The sequence below is a fragment of the Triturus cristatus genome, chromosome 4_2 (assembly GCF_964204655.1).
Source record: "Triturus cristatus chromosome 4_2, aTriCri1.1, whole genome shotgun sequence".
In the NCBI taxonomy this organism is placed as follows: domain Eukaryota; kingdom Metazoa; phylum Chordata; class Amphibia; order Caudata; family Salamandridae; genus Triturus; species Triturus cristatus.
Genome location: NC_140586.1, coordinates 940,871,115 through 940,889,629, shown reverse-complemented (window position 1 = coordinate 940,889,629; position 18,515 = coordinate 940,871,115). Strand labels below are relative to the sequence as shown.

Genomic DNA, 18,515 nt, shown 5'->3' with positions numbered 1-18,515 from the left:
GAATAGGGTGGGAAGTCATTTATTTATATTTAATTAAATAATATTTTTTATTAAATAAAAATTAATTCTAATAAAATGTTGCGTTTTAGTATTAGAGCGGATTGTGGGTTTATAGGGGAATAGGGTGGGAAGTAATTTAATTATATTAAATTAAATAATAATTGTAATTAAATCTAAATTCATTTTAATAAACATTTGCGTTTTAGTATTAGAGTGGGTTGTGGGTGTATACGGGAATAGGGTGGGAAGTAATTAAATTATATTAAATATGACTTTTTATTAAATATAAATTAATTTTAATAAAATATTGTGTTTTAGTTCTGTTGCAGTTTGTAGGTTTATAGGGTAATGGGGTGGGAAGTAATTTAATTATAATTAAGTAATTAATATGTTTATTTAATTGTATTTATTCTTAATGTATTATTAATTGCCATGTTTTAATGACTGTATTAATTAATAATTATATTAATTATAAATTAGTTATTTTATTTATTGTTATTGATAATTACATTGTTTATTAATTAATAGATGGTAATTAATTTTTATTAATTGTTAATTATATTAATTTTGCTAATTGTTTAATATATTAATTTTGCTAATTGTTTATGTGAATCATGTTGTGTGTTTATATGGGAATAGGGTGGGAACTAATTTATTATAATTAAGTAATTATTCGTTTTAATTTATTATTTATTAGCTTATTGTTAAATAATTAATAATTTGTAATTAATTTTTTATTAATTGATAAAAAAATGGTGTTATTTTTTATGTGTAGTGTGTTGTTGGTTTATAGGGGAATATATTTGGAAGTAATGTATTTTAATTAAGTAATTATTATTTTTAAATTAATATTACATTATTGATAATTAATTACTAATTAATTATTTTTAATTAATGTATTAATTGATAATTAAAATAATGTTCTTTTTTATGTGTAGTGTATTTATAGGGGAATAGAGTGAGATGTAATTTAATGTTAACTACGTAAATATTTCTTTATTTTTATTGATATTTATTTATAATTTTTTTTTATGACGTTTTTAGAATGTTATTATTTTTATTAAAATATTTAAATTATAAGTGTGTAAAATTAACACCTACGCTATCCACCACTTTCCCTACTGTTGCACTTACTGGAGTGGGAATAGTAATTTTAACCCTTATGCTATCCCACAATTTCTCTACTGTTGCATTCATGGGAGTGGGAATAGTCATTTTAATTTCTATGCTATCCAACATTTTCCCTACTGTTGCCCTCACTGGAGTGGGAATAGTAATTTTAACCCCTACGCTATCCAACACTTTCTCTACTGTTGCACTTTTGGGAGTGGAAATAGTGATTTTAATTTCTATGCTATCCAACATTTTCCCTACTGTTGCAATCTCTGGAGTGGGAATAGTAATTTTAACCTCTACGCTATCCAACTCTTTCCCTACCGTTGCACTCACTGAAGTAGGAATAGTAATTTTTATGGTTAAGCTATCCAATATTTGCCCTACTGTTGCACTCACTGGAGTGGGAATAGTAATTTTAACACCTACGCTATCCAACACTTACCCTACTTTTGCACTTATTAGAGGGGGAATAGTAATTTTTACAGCTACGCTTTCCAATATTTTTCCTACTGTTGCACTAACTGGAGTGGGAATAGTAATTTTAACCCTTACGCTATCCCACAATTTCTCTACTGTTGCATTTATGGGAGTGGGAATAGTCATTTTAATTTCTACGCTATCCAACATTTTCCCTACTGTTGCACTCACTGGAGTGGGAATAGTAATTTTAACCCCTACGCTATCCAACACTTTCTCTACTGTTGCACTTTTGGGAGTGGGAATAGTAATTTTAATTTCTATGCTATCCAACATTTTCCCTACTGTTGTACTCTCTGGAGTGGGAATAGTAATTTTAACCTCTACGCTATCCAACTCTTTCCCTACCGTTGCACTCACTGAAGTAGGAATAGTAATTTTTATGGTTAAGCTATCCAATATTTACCCTACTGTTGCACTCACTGGAGTGGGAATAGTAATTTTAATTTCTATGCTATCCAACATTTTCCCTACTGTTGTACTCTCTGGAGTGGGAATAGTAATTTTAACCTCTACGCTATCCAACATTTTCCCTACCGTTGCACTCACTGGAGTAGGAATAGTAATTTTTATGGTTAAGCTATCCAATATTTACCCTACTGTTGCACTCACTGGAGTGGGAATAGTAATTTTAACCCCTACGCTATCCAACACTTACCCTACTGTTGCACTCATTAGAGGGGGAATAGTAATTTTTACAGTTACGCTTTCCAATATTTTTCCTACTGTTGCACTCACTGGAGTGGGAATAGTAATTTTAACCACTACCTATCCAACATTTACTCTACTGTTGCAATAACTGTATTAGGAATAGTAATTTTTACCCCTACACTATCCAACATTTACTCTACTGTTGCATTGTTTGTAGTTAGAATAGTAATTGTATTTCCTGCACTATTTAATATTATTTGTAGTGTTTTATTTATTGTAGTATATCATTATTTTTTTCATATTAAAACTTATTGTAAGTTTTTTAATTTGTTATATATATTTGTTTGTTTATTTCAATTATAGTTGTATGTGTATATATGTATTTATAATTTATAAAAATTGTTTTAACAATTTAGAAGTTATGAAAATAATTATTAATGTTATCAAGTAAGTATATATATCATATATTACATGTATATATTTAATTTATTTTTACATTATATATACTAGTTATTTTTAAATATTTAAAAATATTTTTAAGTATGTTTCTTTTAATTATAAATAATATTTAGTTATTTTACATATTTTTAACTTAAAAAAAACAAATATTTTTAACAACGATATTTTTTACATCGATAATTTTGTTTCGATATTTTTGTACGTACCTTAATGTAGATAGGGTGTCGATATTTTTGTAGGTCGATTTTCTGTCCGTCAATATTCCGTCAGTGATTCAAAAAATAAACTGACTCTGCATAATTTACTATATGGCAATACTTCCTTGAAATATTGCTCATTTTGCCCATGCTTCAATCCATATGAAACTAGTCTTTGCCCTCCCACCCTCTTGTCCACACAGTACCCTGAATCCTGCCACCTAGTACATGCTCACTTCTCAAGAGAACTTTCTGACAGAATAGAACTTTTCCTGCTGGTGTACACTGAACACTTTCTGTTAGTAACTCCACTGGGTGCAATCCCATTGGTGCCTGGCCTGTGTTATTGCATTTTTTGCATCAGATTCTCCGAATGCCTCACCTGTGTTATTGCATTGACTGCATCAATCCTAGTACCTGGCCTGTGGTATTGCATTGTTTGCATCAACCCTAGTGCCTGGCCTGTGGTATTGCATTGTTTGCATCAACCCTAGTGCCTGGCCTGTGTTAATGCATTGTTTGCATTAGATTCTCCTAGTGCCTGGTCTGTATTATTGTATTGTTTCGTCAGATTCTCCTAGTGCCTGGCCTGTGTGATTACATTGTTTGCGTCAGATTCTCCGAGTGCCTGGCCTGTGCTGTTGCATTGTTTGCATCAGATTCGCCTGGTGCCCGGCCTGTCTTATTGTATTGTTTCGTCAGATTCTCCTAGTACCTGGCCCGTGTTATTGCATTGTTTGCATCGGAGTCTCCTAGTGCCTGGTCTGTGTTATTGCATTGTTTGCGTCAGATTCACCTAGTGCCTGGCCTGTGTTATTGCATTGTTTGCATCAGATTCTCCTTGTGCCTGGCCTGTGTTATTGCACTGTTTGCGTCAGATTCTTCCAATGCCTGGACTGTTATTGCATTGTTTGCATCACGTGTTCCTAGTGCCTGGCCTGTGTTATTGCATTGTTTGCGTCACGTTTTTCTAGTACCTGGTCTGGGTTTTTGCATTGTATGCTCTGCTTTTGGTATGTTATTATTCTAATAGTTGCAGCTTTTCTAACAAACATGGTACCTTTCATTCCAATCAAGTGCATCTGACTGCAAGGACACTGCACTCTTCCTGCAGTAGCAATCTATTTCCTATTTATGTAGCAACAGACAGCACAACATGTCTGCCAGAGATGTTGGAAGATCAGAAACAGTACATAGGTAAGTAGGTATGATGGAAAACAAACTGTTGAGTAACATTTTTAACGAAGAAGCTGCTGTGATAGACAGCATAACATCCATGTCGAAACAACAGCAGTAGGACAATGGTACATGGAATGATAATGGTAGATTTATTTACACTTCTGTGCAGTGCATGTCACTTATTGTTCTTTTCTTCCACTCTCATGCGATGGTTTTACAAGGCAACTCTGAGCTCACTGAGTGTGGAGGTTCCACGAATCTTAGACTTGGGCCGTTCCAAAGACGGTAACGGAGAAGGTTGAAAGATCTGAGTCTTGATACTGGCAGATGGACTGGTGATGCCTGAGGGGGTGAAGTTGGTCTGTGTGTTGCCACGGCTGTCCAGGGGGTGTAAGAAAATGTCAGCAATTTGTGGAGGGCCCTCTTTTGGGTGAGAACCACCCAGCTTCATGCAATACGGACTTGAGGGTTTGTGCCTGCGCAGGATGAGTTACATTCTGATAGCAAAATGGGGGACCTTGTCCAAAGGGGATAGATGTTACCAAGGTTTAACATCTTCATTTACGACAGATAGAGAAAGTCCATGTACCTCAAAGTTTTGAAAAGCTTTCTGCACTCTGCTGGTGCAGGCAGGATGTTTATTCTCTATTTGGAATTTGCCAGGGGATGTTCAGATACAGTGGTTGAATTAAACCTTGGAGCAGCACTTGTAGCGTTGACTCTTGGAGTCTTGTAGTGTGTGGTGGATGTGGTAGGAATGTCTCAATGCTCTACGGAGCTCAGAAAATCCACACTCTCCTTCATCTCAGAGCTCGAGCTCTGTGGCATGACCAGTAGAACCGCAATAATAAGGATGACCTAGACTAGTTCTACCTCTCACGACCTTTGAACTGATCATTAAGGAAAGAAGCCCTTGTCTGGAAGGAAGATCTGCATATGGTGCACCTGACAGAAGTCCTGCCTGGAAGGAAGATCTGCACAAGGAACAGCTGACAGAAGCCGCAGCCTGAAAGTAAGATCTGCACACGGAGCAGCTGACCGAGGTCCTGCTTGGAAGGAAGATCCACACAAGGCGGAGCTGACAGAAGCACCTGCCTGGAATGAAGATCTGCACAAGGCACAGCTGACAGAAGTCCTGCCTGGAAGGAAGATCTGCACAAGGCACAGCTGACAGATGTCCTGCCTGGAAGGAAGATGAAATTAAAAGAAATTTTGATTTGTAGAGCGCTCTGCTACCCAAAGGTGTCTAGGCGCTGGATACTCAGATGAAGAAGAAGAAAACAAGCCAAAAGATAGAATGAACTGGAAGCTACAGTCAAGAAGAGCTTCTGGTTGGAACGGCAGGTTTTTAATGATTTACGGAACAAGAGCAGGTCTGATGTTTTTCTTGAGATCAGGTGGCATAGAATTCCACAACCTAGCTGTGCAGGCTACAAAGCTTCTGCATCCCCAAGGAGCCCTTCTGACTTTAGGTATAATGAGATTGGATGTATAAGATATGGGCAGTGATCATTTAGTGACGTACTAGTGGAAGCGTTGACTAAGGTATTCTGGACTGGAGTTATGCAGTGCCTTGAATGCAATGCATGAAGATTTGAACTCAATCCTTTTTTAGTTCTCGCCTAGCGTTGCAGCGCATGTGCTGCGCGCTCGGCAACAGCTATAGTAAGAGAGGAGATTTGAGAAGGCATGTGTCCCCATTTATGCTAAACGGTGGCCTGCCATTGGAAACGGGGTTTTGTAGCTGCTGCCCTTTTGCTCTTTCGTTCAGCCCATCCGGACAGGCTCGTCTGCTTTGCGGCAGTCGCAAAGGAATTTGTTATCTTTATGGGGGCCATCTGTTTTTACTCAGACCTGTGTTTATTTTTGCATGGTGCTTTCACTTAAAGTGAAAGTGAAAGCGCGATGCACATATAAACACGTGGCTGAGTGAAAACAGATGGCCCCCTGCCTTCCCGCAATGGCGAGTGCTGGTTCCCACTACAGGCAGGCACAAAGCGCATGGCGCGCTTTCACTTTCTTATTTTTTGGTAAATCTTGTTTTTGCATGTTGCATGTTTATATTAAAAAAAAAATTGTGAAAGCTCTTGTTGGGAGTAAAGAACAAGTTACTTACCTTCGGTAACACTTTTTCTGGTGGATACAGTGTCTGCCTGTGGATTCCGCACCTTATGAATATCCCCTGCGCCAGCATTCCATGCAAACTTTTTTCCTAGCTCTGCACGCCGTCGAGGACATCACAATACCACGGCTCCGCACGTGACTCCGTGTGACGTCACCGGAGCCATAAGAGAGCCTCGTCGGCGTGATGACGTCAGTTCCACCCATTTTTTCCATGCCACCGAGGCAAAAGGGTGAACCGACAACATACTCAAAGTATACACAGTAAACAATCTTCAATAACTACACATAGTGTAAATTCAAAAGGAAAGCCAAAGAGCAAAAGCATTTCCTATTAATCATACAATGCAAAAAGAACCATGAAATGTAAACAATCAAGTTAAACACAAACACTTTTAATAGTATATAAGGGTGAGAAATCCACAGGCGGATACTGTATCCACCAGAAAAAGCGTTACCGAAGGTAAGTAACTTGTTCTTCTGATGGATACATCTGCCTGTGGATTCCTCACCTTATGAATAGATTTCCACAGCAGTCCCACTCCCGGAGGAGGGTGTCCACCTTTCTATACCAAAAAGTCCTGCAGGACAGAGCGTGCAAAGTGGCTCTCCCTCCTCATTTTGGAGTCCAAGCAATAATGCTTTGCGAAAGTGAGGAGGGAGTCCCAAGTCGCTGCCTTACAAATGTCCGCTACAGGTACACCTCTGGCCAAAGCAGAAGTAGACGACATGGCCCTGGTGGAATGATCTCTAATACCTTCTGGAGGTTCCTTACCAGCCAGGGCGTAGCAGATTTTGATGCACAAGATGATCCATCTGGATAAAGGGCACTTGTGCACTGCCTTGCCCTTCATGCGTCCAAAGTAGCCCACAAAGAGCTGATCGTCCACTCGCCAGTCTTTAGTTTTGTCCAAATAAAAGCTCATTGCTCTTTTAGGATCCAGGTGGTGAAGTCTCTCCTCCTCCTTGGAAGGGTGAGGAGGAGGAGGATAGAATACAGGAAGGGTAATGGACTGCCCTAGATGGAAGGGAGTGACCACCTTAGGCAGAAAAGCAGCCCTGGTACTGAGGACCATCCTTTCAGCATGTATGGTTAAAAACGGGGATTTCGAACTAAGAGCCTGAAGCTCACTCACCCTCCTTGCTGAGGGAATAGCCACAAGAAAGACCGTCTTAAAAGACAAAAGCCTCAAAAGACAACTATGTAAGGGTTCAAACGGGGAACCCATCAAGAAAGTTAAAACAAGATTCAAATCCCATTGAGGCATCACAAAAGGTGAAGGCGGAAACCTATTAGTGAGGCCTTTAATAAACCTCAAAACTATGGGAGACTTAAATAAGGATGGCTGATCCAGCAAACAAAGAAAGGCCGAAAGAGCCAATAAATATCCCTTAACAGTGGCCACAGCACATCCCTGCTGAGCCAAGAAAAGAGAAAACTCAAGAACATTCGACAAATGGGCCTTTAAAGGATCAATGGAACTTTCTCCACACCATTTAACAAATCTTGACCATCTATAAGAGTAAATTGACTTAGTGGAGTGTCGCCTGGACGATAAGATAGCATCCACTACATCGGGTGGGAGAGAGAAAGAACTCAGGTTTCCCCATTCAAGCTCCAGGCATGAAGGTGAAGGCTCTGGAGGTGGGGGTGTAGAACCTGCCCCTGCGACTGCAAGAGGAGGTCTGCCCTGAGAGGGAGACGGAGCGCCGGGTGCGATGAGAGGTGAAGTAGATCTGTGTACCACACCCTTCTTGGCCAATCCGGAGCGATTAATAAGACTTGGGCCCGTTCGTGGCGAATCTTCCTCAGAACCCAAGGACTCAAGGGTATGGGAGGAAAAGCGTGAAGGAGTTGAGAACTCCAATTCAATTGAAACGCGTCCCCCCAACGCTTCCTGCAATGGATTGTTGCAGGGATTCTGCTTATACACAGAACTATGCTTAGAACCCCAGGACCTCAGTGAATTGTGGTGTACCAGAAACTCACCTCAGAACCCAGAACCCAGTATCCGGCTAGCATAAGTGTCCCATTCGTTATCCAAGATTTAGCTCAGAGATCCCAATGAATAGACAACCCAGAACAAGCTACTTAGTGTACTCTCAGGAATGGTTGGAATCGGAAATACCTGTTCGTATATTATTCTCACATCAGTCCACAACAATAATCAACAGAGACACGTTGTAAATAAAAGGGGTTTATTTTTATAGACCACGTGTCCTAAGATGCAGTACTTTGGCTAATACAAGCAGACAAATGATTAATATCAAAACCAGCAACATAGTTACAATACCATAGAATATAAAAGGGGTGATCATATTATAATGACAGTGGATACTACCACCTTCCCTTTACTAAGAAGCTAATATTATTATTATGCTAATAGAAGGTCTCTTAGGCTTGAATAGGGGACCCCATACCTCAAAGATCAGCTTAGTGAAATCACATCACAGGAGCATCAGGAGTCTTCTCGCAGGAAGGCTCGTCTTCGGTCTGAATAATTAACATGATGTCTGTGATATTAAAAGCACCAACTTTCAGGTTTTTGCAGCTGCGCGTGTGTTATGGCTAAATAGTGGGCCGATCAACCTAGAGTGGAAAACATGCATTGTGTAATAATCCAGACTGTTTGTCACACCATGTACAGACCAAGGTCGCTGCGCAGAGCTTGGGATGGTAACAACAGATTGCTCTTGTGTGAAGCAAGTCTCGAGTCAGCAGTTTGTGTAAGAAATAACATGTAAACGCAGTGTCGTGTGCAAAAGCAAAAAGATGGCTTTCTAACATTTTAACGTGGTTATGCTAACTTAACAATGTATGTACGTATTCAGAGAGAACTCACTACACGCCCCCTTGATCGAAGCACTATTTAGTAGGCAAGAAAAGAGAGAACGCAGAGTTCAGGTTCGACAGAGCAGAACAAGGCGTAACCAATCCAAAGGGTCAGAACGCGCTAAAGTCTGAAACGAAAAAAATAAAAAAATAAAAAAAAGGGGAAACAGTGGTGTCCGTAAAAAAATGTAAGTAAAAAAACTCAAAACAACCATCAGGGACAAAAAAACAGAGAAAGAAAAAAGTAAATGCTGCGGCAGGCTGCTGTCCAGGAGCACAGGCGCAAAGGACGACAGTGCAGTCAATCCATGAATGTATAGGCAGCATATGTGGCAACTGCTTCCAACAAAAAATCATTTGCAGGGCCACTGAAAGTCTCAGCCATCCAATCCATCAACGAAAAGGAACACACGTGTTCTTCAATCATCGGAGCCTCCAGCACGATCAGAGGGCACCCGGAATGTTCCTCCAAATAGCTCATAGCCAAGAAGTTGTAGGCAGCTGTAGAGATGTCCCAATTACCCAGGATCCCATGTGCTGCACCACAGGCCATAATCCGGACACCAGAACAGGCCAACTCGTGAGACACTAAGGGCCTCATTAGTCGATCGAAATCCGGCACCGGAGACACCAGGTTGGTCAAGCACAAATCCAAAGGCCATTCAAAGGGACAATCCAGGCAGTGAAATACAGGTTGCACGCAGGTGAAGTAAGAATACCTGAAGGATAATCCATATGCCAGGCTTAAAGTCGCCAATGGCAGAGTTCCATAAAAGTCAAGCATCCTATCACGAAGAAGATGCAGGCGGGACAGGTGCCCGTGTGGCACAGAAGGAGCAGCCATTCCGCAGTATGAAAAGTAAAAGCAGCACACCTGCCACCAGCGCCAGAAGCAGCGGAACACCTCCAAAGATGCTGGAGAAAAGTGAATGAAAAAATGCCGGAATCACACCAAAAATAGTTTGGAAAGAGGTCACGAGACCCGATCCCACAAGTTTAAAAAAATGAGCCAGGCCCGTCGTGGACGAGGCATTGAAAATAGTTTGGATCAAAGAGCCGAAATGCAGGGGGAGGTCAGTATTCAGAAGCGCCTGTACCTCAGTGCGCGTATTAGCAACGTGAAGGACAAATGTTTCACGAGAGGAAGTCAATGGCACCTCTTTTTGGGACAATAGAGCTCTTATTCTGCTCAACTTGTTGAACTCTGCTTTCAAGGTTGGAATCGAAGGCCAGATGGAAACATCCAGCCGCCCATGCGGGGGTGGAAAAAGAACATTATTGCAGCAGACAACTTTCTGCGAGACAGTGACTATGTACGGGATTCCCACTAACATCCCGCAGCAAGCTTCATTATTCAAAATCAAATAACTACCATTTGCAAGCAGCGTGAAAGAGGGCGTAATCACAGGTACTGGAATACCGCGTAGGACGCAGGGCAAATTCGGGGCTTGTACATTGCATGCGCCGTGTAATTGAATGTGCCTACATACCAAGGAATGGTCTGGAGTCGTGCTACATTCCTCGCCTTTCAAATAAACCTCAGTTCCGTCCCTAGTACATCTATACGTAAAGGGGAGGGACCAAACCTCATGTATGAAAGCGGTGCCCAGCGGTTCATATCTACCCAAAGCATAATGTTTCATACAAGACGTAAACTTAAAAAGTGCAAAAGGCAGAGCTATCATTCCGTGTGCTAACCACGTTGCCGAATTGATCTCCGCTACAGAGAAAGGCAACGGTTCTAACTTTTCAATATGCAACAACGAATATGTAGCATCCTTCATGGACATAAATCGCTGCTTGTCAGTAAGGTTAAAGGGAAGGAATAACGATGTAGCGTTCAGATAGTCCCAAGGCACCCTCCCTGCCTTTAACGTCTGCAACGTCCATGCAAACTGCATAACAGAACGCAACTGGTTTTGACCATGATATAACACAGACATATCATCATGCACAATATCAACAACAGAAGAAACAATATTATCTAATGTATAAATTCTAGAAGAGAGAGTGCTAATGCTATTATCTATGACGGCTAAAACCTTCTCCATGTTTGCTTGGTCAATAGCTCTCAATCTGGAAGCCGCCTCAATCTGCGACAACTTCCACACTTCGTTGTAAATAGCATACGCCCACCTTTTGGTTCTGCCACCTATAGGACCCTTAACAAAATCATTCAAATCTATTTTGTCATGTAACTTTGATAAATGAACTTTGACAGAAGCTAAGGTGGAGTGTCGCAGCCAGGATTGACATAGCTTTCCCACAGAGTATGTAGTTACAGTATGTGACGACTCAAACCGAGGGTCCGCGCGTTCCTGAGTATACCCCGGTTTCAGTCCTAGAAAACGACGTTGACAAATGTCAGAACTGCTTTGCCATACCAACCAACCCTCAGTATCAAATTTCGAAATATTAAAAGATGCATTTGAAACTAATGATTGCAAAGCAGTAAGGGACAGATCTGTGTGGTTATCCCAATTGGGGTAAGCACCCAGATCCGGCACAGAAGGTGACTTTAATTGTTTAGAAGTGGCCAATCCGAAACAGGTGGTTTGGAAGATGGATGAATTTAAAAATAGTATATGATTTGGTATAAGACAGGCACGATGTAAAGCCTCTGTACCCTGTACCTGCCACGGCTTGGAACCCCAAACCGACTTTAGATCAATAGTAGCCTTCCATACATCATAACCTTTGATTGACAACTCGTCCATAAAGGACTTGGAATAAAGCAACTTTGTGTGTGTCAGTCTAACCTTTGCGGCAGACTCAGGCAGCACCTTAAAATAAAACGCTGCCGGGTTGGAAACACTGAAATCGGTGAAATAAGAATACTTATTAACTAGGGTGTGGGAACTTCCGAATTCGGGAGTAGGACAGTGTTCCCATTGGGTAAAATTTACAAAATTTCTAAATGTATTTGCTTTATGCAGGAAGTGATTGCCATAATGTTGAAAACAATACTGTTCCGCATAATTAGCCGCATTTTCATATAAATCGTCAGCATCAAAAGCGGCATAGTATTTCAAATCAGAAAACAGTGATTCAATAGCATGTACATCCCAATCATCAGAACGTATGTTCTGCCTAACCACATCACCCATAGAAACACGAAATACATTAGGTACATTAATGACCTCTGTAGGCCCATGAATTTGGAATTTAACAGCATCCCATGCGATTCCATCCAAGACGGGCCAGGCAGTAATATTCACAAAAGTCTGGTCCCTCTTCATGATGTGGGACGAGGAGTGGGGGGCCAAAGTTCCATTGATAAGTCTAATTGTCGATCTCTCACTCAGATAGTGGCCATCCACAAGACGGAAAAAGACGATTACAAATCCAATTGACATAAACAAAAAAATAGTAAAAAGCATCAACCAGATGTATGTCCAAGGGGCAATCAAAAAATGTCTCTTAAACCAGCTGAAAAAAACAGCAATGTTCGATGGGGGGCTTGAGGGCAATGAGTTAGTGTCAAAGGAGAAACGGGACTGGCCAAGTGCTGTAGATTGTAAAACAGGCGAGGGACCACGTGTAGGATAAGCATACACAGTCTCTTCGGGCAAACCACCAGCCGATGGTATCAACAAGGGATCAGTAACCGTTTGCATCTCGAAGGCAACATCAGGCAAGGTGTTAGAAGCAAGAGCCAACATTGGATTTCTTTGCATCGTCTGGCATGAAACAGCAGGAGTCATACTAAGAAGTATCGGCCACTCGCTGAAGTTTGACATTGTCAATAGAGATGTACCTGTTTTCTTTGCGACCAGGAAGTGGAGGTAAAATGACTGTTCTTGTACCCTGCACTCCGAGCACTGGAACTGGTGCACGATAAGAGGGGCCAAACTCCTTCTTGTTGTCCACCTTCTCACGGACCAGGTCTCCAACTCGGGGTAGCCAGCCGACTACCGGAACCTGAACTTCAGCTTCAGATGTGGAGGGCAAGTGTTCCTTCGATAGAGTGTCTCTGGCGTCTTGTAGAGTCTGTAAAACAGCACAGTGATCATCTACGTCAAAGGGTGCGGTCGACGCCGCCATGTCTAGACCATCAAGGTCCGGTACAAACATTCTGATTCCGAAGAGCATCATGTACGGGGTCCGCCCACCCAGAGACCTTCTAGGGAGATTATTAAGTGCACGTTGGACGTTATACAAATGGGCTAGCCAGTTCCGGCCTGTGCCTAAAACACGGGCTGTCAATGATTGCTTTAAGTCACGGTTCATTCGCTCCACCACACTATTACCCTCAGGTCGGTAGGGGGACGAAAATTTGACTAGGACCCCCAAATTTCTCATAGCCTCCTTGTAAGCCTTAGAGGCGAACGCAGGGCCCTGATCAGAATGGAAGGTACCACACGCAAAAGTTCCCACAAAGACACGCAAATCCCTGATGACAGTCCGCGAGTCAGCACTCCTTTGTGGCCATACCCATAGAAAACGTGTGCACGAATCCACTGCAACCAAGATGTATTTGTACGCAGTATCAGAAGAAAAAGGACCGCAGTGATCCAAATAAACACAACCAAATGGTTTATTAGATATGTACAACTGTGTTTGTGATGGACGCGCAACAGTAGAAGGTTTAATCTGTTGGCAAATGTCACAATCAAGAACATAAGCGCGCGCTTGTTTATATAAACCAAACCACCAGTAACGTTGTTGTAGCAGAGATATTGTGGCTGACACTCCGGCGTGGGCAGACGCCAACCCCTCATGGGCAGCCAAGATCAGTGCTGGTCTGCAGTCCGCGTTGGGAATAATCCTGTCACCAACGTCGTTAATCCTCACTAATGGGATATTATCAGGACTTAAACGGTAAATGTAACGAGAAGGAAAACCCTTCGGGTAATCGCCTCCCTTTTCTGTAGCAGCAATAGCTGCCAAGATGTCATCATCAATCTTACTTTTTGATCTGGTAACTGCTGCCACTAAGTATGTAGCCACTGCTGTTTTTGCTGCCTCGTCAGCCAAGCTGTTGCCGACAGCATGGACACCAAGTCGCTGGTGACCAAGAGTGTGAATAACATTCACGAGAGGGAGACGTTCTTTAAAGTCTGCCACTCGAACCCAAAGCGTTTTATGCTTAATTGTGCCACCTTTCGTGTCTCGATAGTCATTCTGAGACCAGAAGTGTAAATTGTCATTGTAGGACTGGACACAGTAGAAGGAATCACTCACTATAAGAGTAGTGACTCGGGGATCAGCAAACTCCAGTGCAAGCACTAGAGCCCGAAGCTCCGCCAACTGCGCGGTACAATCGCCCAATGACTGCGTATGCACTGCATCAGATTGGAATTCACCATTTACGAAAGTACCCACGACAATTGCGCAAGCCGCTGAGTAAGCGTGCTTCGATCCAATCGCGGGCTGCGCAGACCCGTCAGTGTATATGACACAATGGTATTCTTCGAGCGGGCGCAAAGACAGAGGTGCCGGATGAACGAATTCATACTGCAAGAACTCTTGAGTCTGTAATGAGGCATCAAAGATGTAGGTGACGTCTGGCGACGTCAGTGTTGTAGCCCATTGTATCCACCGAGGATGCAAAGCTTTAGAATTTGGTACACTTGCCTTTGTCACTGCTTCTAAGGCAGGATAGGGTGTTACAACCAGAATCTGTTTCCCATGTGACAGTGCGCGTTCTTTAAGGATCGCCATCTGTACAGCAGTCAGAACTTTTTCGACCGTGGGAAAACGTAATTCAGCAGAGGTGTACAAGTGGGATTTGTACGCAATGGGGACTGTATCGCCCTCATTAAACGTCAAATACGTGAAACCCACGGCGCCTGGCACTATTCTTATTACCAGGTTAGTGCGGTTATCACGTGTCAGCAAATATTGTGAAGCAAGAAGATCAGCCTGTAAAGACTGCAAAATTTTAGAATGTTCCAGCACCCAGCTAGACTTCGAAAATGTGGGTTGTACCAAGGCGTAAAGCGGCTTGATACGCTGGGCATAATCAGGAATGTACGTACGGCCGAAATTCAGAAAGCCCAGCAGAGATTGTAATTTCTTTAGTGTCGTTGGCGCACTCAAGCATGCGCACTTCTCCAGAAAGTGGGGAGCTAACCCCTTTCCTTCATTATTGAGCTCGTAGCCCAAAAACAACACTGTATATTCCGCGATGTGAGACTTCGCAAAATTGAATTTGTAGCCATAGTCAGCAAAACTCACTACAATATTGTCGACTCGAGACAGATGCGGCAACAGCTCATCATCCGTGAGGTAGATATCGTCAACATAGGAGTATGCCTCGGGGTCTATTCTCTCCAAGAGAGAAACCACGCGAGCGGAAAAGACGCCAGGGCTATTTTTGTAGCCCATGGCTAATCTCGTAAACTGTTTTTGTTTTCCGCCCGAAGTAAACGCTGTCCACTGGCTACTCAGTGTGGACAGGTTATGGCTAAAGAAGCCATTGGAAATGTCAAGTGTCGTTTTAAACCTCTTACGCACGAGACTGTCGACTAGAGCCGAGCTATGTGTATTTTGTACCGCGCAGGTCCGGCAATGGGAGTTTAGGTGCCGGTAATCCAAAACTAAACGGTACGAGCCGTCAGGCTTCGTTACAGTGAATAAAGGGTTATTCATAGGGGACACACAAGTTTCAATTACACCCTGATATTCCAATTGTTCAAGGATCGCCGCGACGTGGGGTCTAGCCTCACGACGCATGGGATACTGGGGCTGAGGCTGGGGCATAGACCGTAATGGAATCTCATGGCAGGGGGACAACCGGTCCCAACCCACCTGAGTACGATATACCGCTGGCGCAAGCGCCAGCGCCCACTCACCAGCGTACATTTCAGCCTGGTCCTTAGGCACCGTGTGCGCAAAGGACGGGAGGATTTTCTCCTCCCCTCTAGGAGCTTCCAAAATGAAGGCTGGGGGCCAATCTGCCTCCGCTAGGAGGATATCATAGGTGGTGGTCAGATTATCCCAAAAAATCCCTTTTATAGTACGTTGTATGTCACCCTCAATTAATAAGACTATTTCATAAAGTCTATCAGGGGGAGCCACTCTGGTGTCAGCAGTTTCAACAGTAACCAATACATCAGTTGCTGTCGCCGCCAGAAATGGACGCAGAGCTTGACGGACTATGGTAATTTCCGCCGCGCTGTCCAGTAGCGTCAGCGCCCATGTCCGGTTCTGAAGCTGTGTCCGCACTATCTGAGGCATATTTTGCCGTCAGAGCCGCCACTTTCTTCTTCTGAAACGGGGGTCTTTGTCGAGCAAACTCGTCCTGCTTGCCTTTACCCTCAGTCTGTCGGGGTTGGTCACGCTGTTGTGGAGCACCCCGACCTTTGCCACCGCCTCCGCCACCAGACTGTGTAGCCGATGTTTCCTGTGAAGAACGAGGAGAACGCGGTTCAGAAACCTGAAATCTATCAGGAGACTTAATAGTAGCACGATCTCGCAGATCATATGTGCGTTCACTACTTGACTGTACGGGAGAGGCAGGCCGAGAGCCCTGTTTCTGCTACTGCTTTCCCTGTTGTTTAGTCCGCCAAGGTTGTTTTGGAAAATTTGGCCGACCATCCTTACCAGAAGTTTCTGCCTTACCCTGCTGCCTAGAATCGGGATTTTTGATCACAGGCTTAACTCCTAAAGAGCTACGACCCAAATCACGATATGCTTCTGAAATTATTTTTGCAAATTCCTGCGGCTTGTCCTCTTCAGCAACTTTCTTCAGTTCATTACGAACCTGAAAGTGCAACGCATCACCCTTAAGGTTTCCCATTATCATGGTAGCCACCAGGCCAAAATCTCCGAGGAGCCGCATCCCCAATTCTATTGCAGACTCCGCTCCATGGTCCTCTTGAACCTGTTTAATTATGGAGGGCAGCTGTAACATAGACGGAGTGCCAAAGCACTGCGCGTACGTCGCAGCAAAAATCTTACCCCAGGATACACAATCATCCATATGGGGAACTAAGTCTTTAGGCAAACTAATGGTGAGGATCCTGTGTTTTTCCACAGGAGTTGTATGCGGATAAACCGCCTCTATTTGGTCAAATTTTTCAGCAAGCCAAAAAGGATAATCATCCCTTGTGAGGGGGCGCTTGCCCATAACAGAATTAACCATAACAGGACTAATGACCACCGCGTGACGATCACTAGGTTGTCCCGCACTAACAGGCGCCCCCGCCTGTACAGTGCGCGACACATACTGCACCAACGCCCTATATACTGATATAAGGGCAGTGTGTAGTACACGCAATTCAGCCACCGTCACCGTGAGGTAACGGGGATGAGGCGTAAATCCGGCTAGTACCGGCCAAGTGGCCCCCGCAATTGATAAAGGGCCCATTCTCGGCGGTATAACCACATGGGGGAGGGCGCCATTAAACCAAATCTGATGTTGCCAAGCAGATATTGGTATCTCCTGTGTCCTATACGGCGCATAGTTAGCAGGCACGGCAGTAGCAGTGTAAGAATGAAAGGTATCGTCATCCCCACTTACTGCCGGAATCGTCACCCAAGAATAGAATAACTCAAACGGGTGAGCCGCATCGGCTCCTACCACAAAGATGACGTCCATGCCCGTGTCCGGCACTCCATACTGCGTCAAATGACGTTTCAGTGCCGCGCGGCTATGCGCCGCAATGTCTACTGCCATAAGGACAAGCTATACTTCAAGTATTCAGTAGCACAAGGGTTCAATAACCTTTTTAATGATCAAGCTTGAAGGAACCTATATCAATAGAACTAGGTAGGTTTAAAATCCGTCAGACTTGTTATCCGGAAACAAGAATGAGGGTGCTGTGGACTAAATGTAAGCACTACTAAGGCGTTTCAACTCATAGACCAAACGTTAGGTGCGCCATGTTGCAGGGATTCTGCTTATACACAGAACTATGCTTAGAACCCCAGGACCTCAGTGAATTGTGGTGTACCAGAAACTCACCTCAGAACCCAGAACCCAGTATCCGGCTAGCATAAGTGTCCCATTCGTTATCCAAGATTTAGCTCAGAGATCCCAATGAATAGACAACCCAGAACAAGCTACTTAGTGTACTCTCAGGAATGGTGGGAATCGGAAATACCTGTTCGTATATTATTCTCACATCAGTCCACAACAATAATCAACAGAGACACGTTGTAAATAAAAGGGGTTTATTTTTATAGACCACGTGTCCTAAGATGCAGTACTTTGGCTAATACAAGCAGACAAATGATTAATATCAAAACCAGCAACATAGTTACAATACCATAGAATATAAAAGGGGTGATCATATTATAATGACAGTGGATACTACCACCTTCCCTTTACTAAGAAGCTAATATTATTATTATGCTAATAGAAGGTCTCTTAGGCTTGAATAGGGGACCCCATACCTCAAAGATCAGCTTAGTGAAATCACATCACAGGAGCATCAGGAGTCTTCTCGCAGGAAGGCTCGTCTTCGGTCTGAATAATTAACATGATGTCTGTGATATTAAAAGCACCAACTTTCAGGTTTTTGCAGCTGCGCGTG

General features: G+C 43.0%; 2 protein-coding genes across 4 annotated transcripts in view; one reads left to right on the top strand and one right to left on the bottom strand.

The window, feature by feature from the left end:
• LOC146839002 (uncharacterized) overlaps nt 1-18,515 on the top strand; it is a 52,044-nt gene that overhangs the window by 16,021 nt on the left and 17,508 nt on the right. The window lies entirely within an intron of this gene.
• Nucleotides 9,822-10,934, bottom strand: LOC146839003 (uncharacterized). The gene has a single exon (XM_085599998.1). The coding sequence runs from the start codon at nt 10,932-10,934 to the stop codon at nt 9,822-9,824; it is 1,113 nt and encodes a 370-aa protein (XP_085456124.1).

Excerpts from the sequence above, each read along its gene's own strand:
- LOC146839003 (XM_085599998.1), bottom strand. The coding sequence starts at position 10,934 with ATGCAGTTTGCATGGACGTTGCAGACGTTAAAGGCAGGGAGGGTGCCT.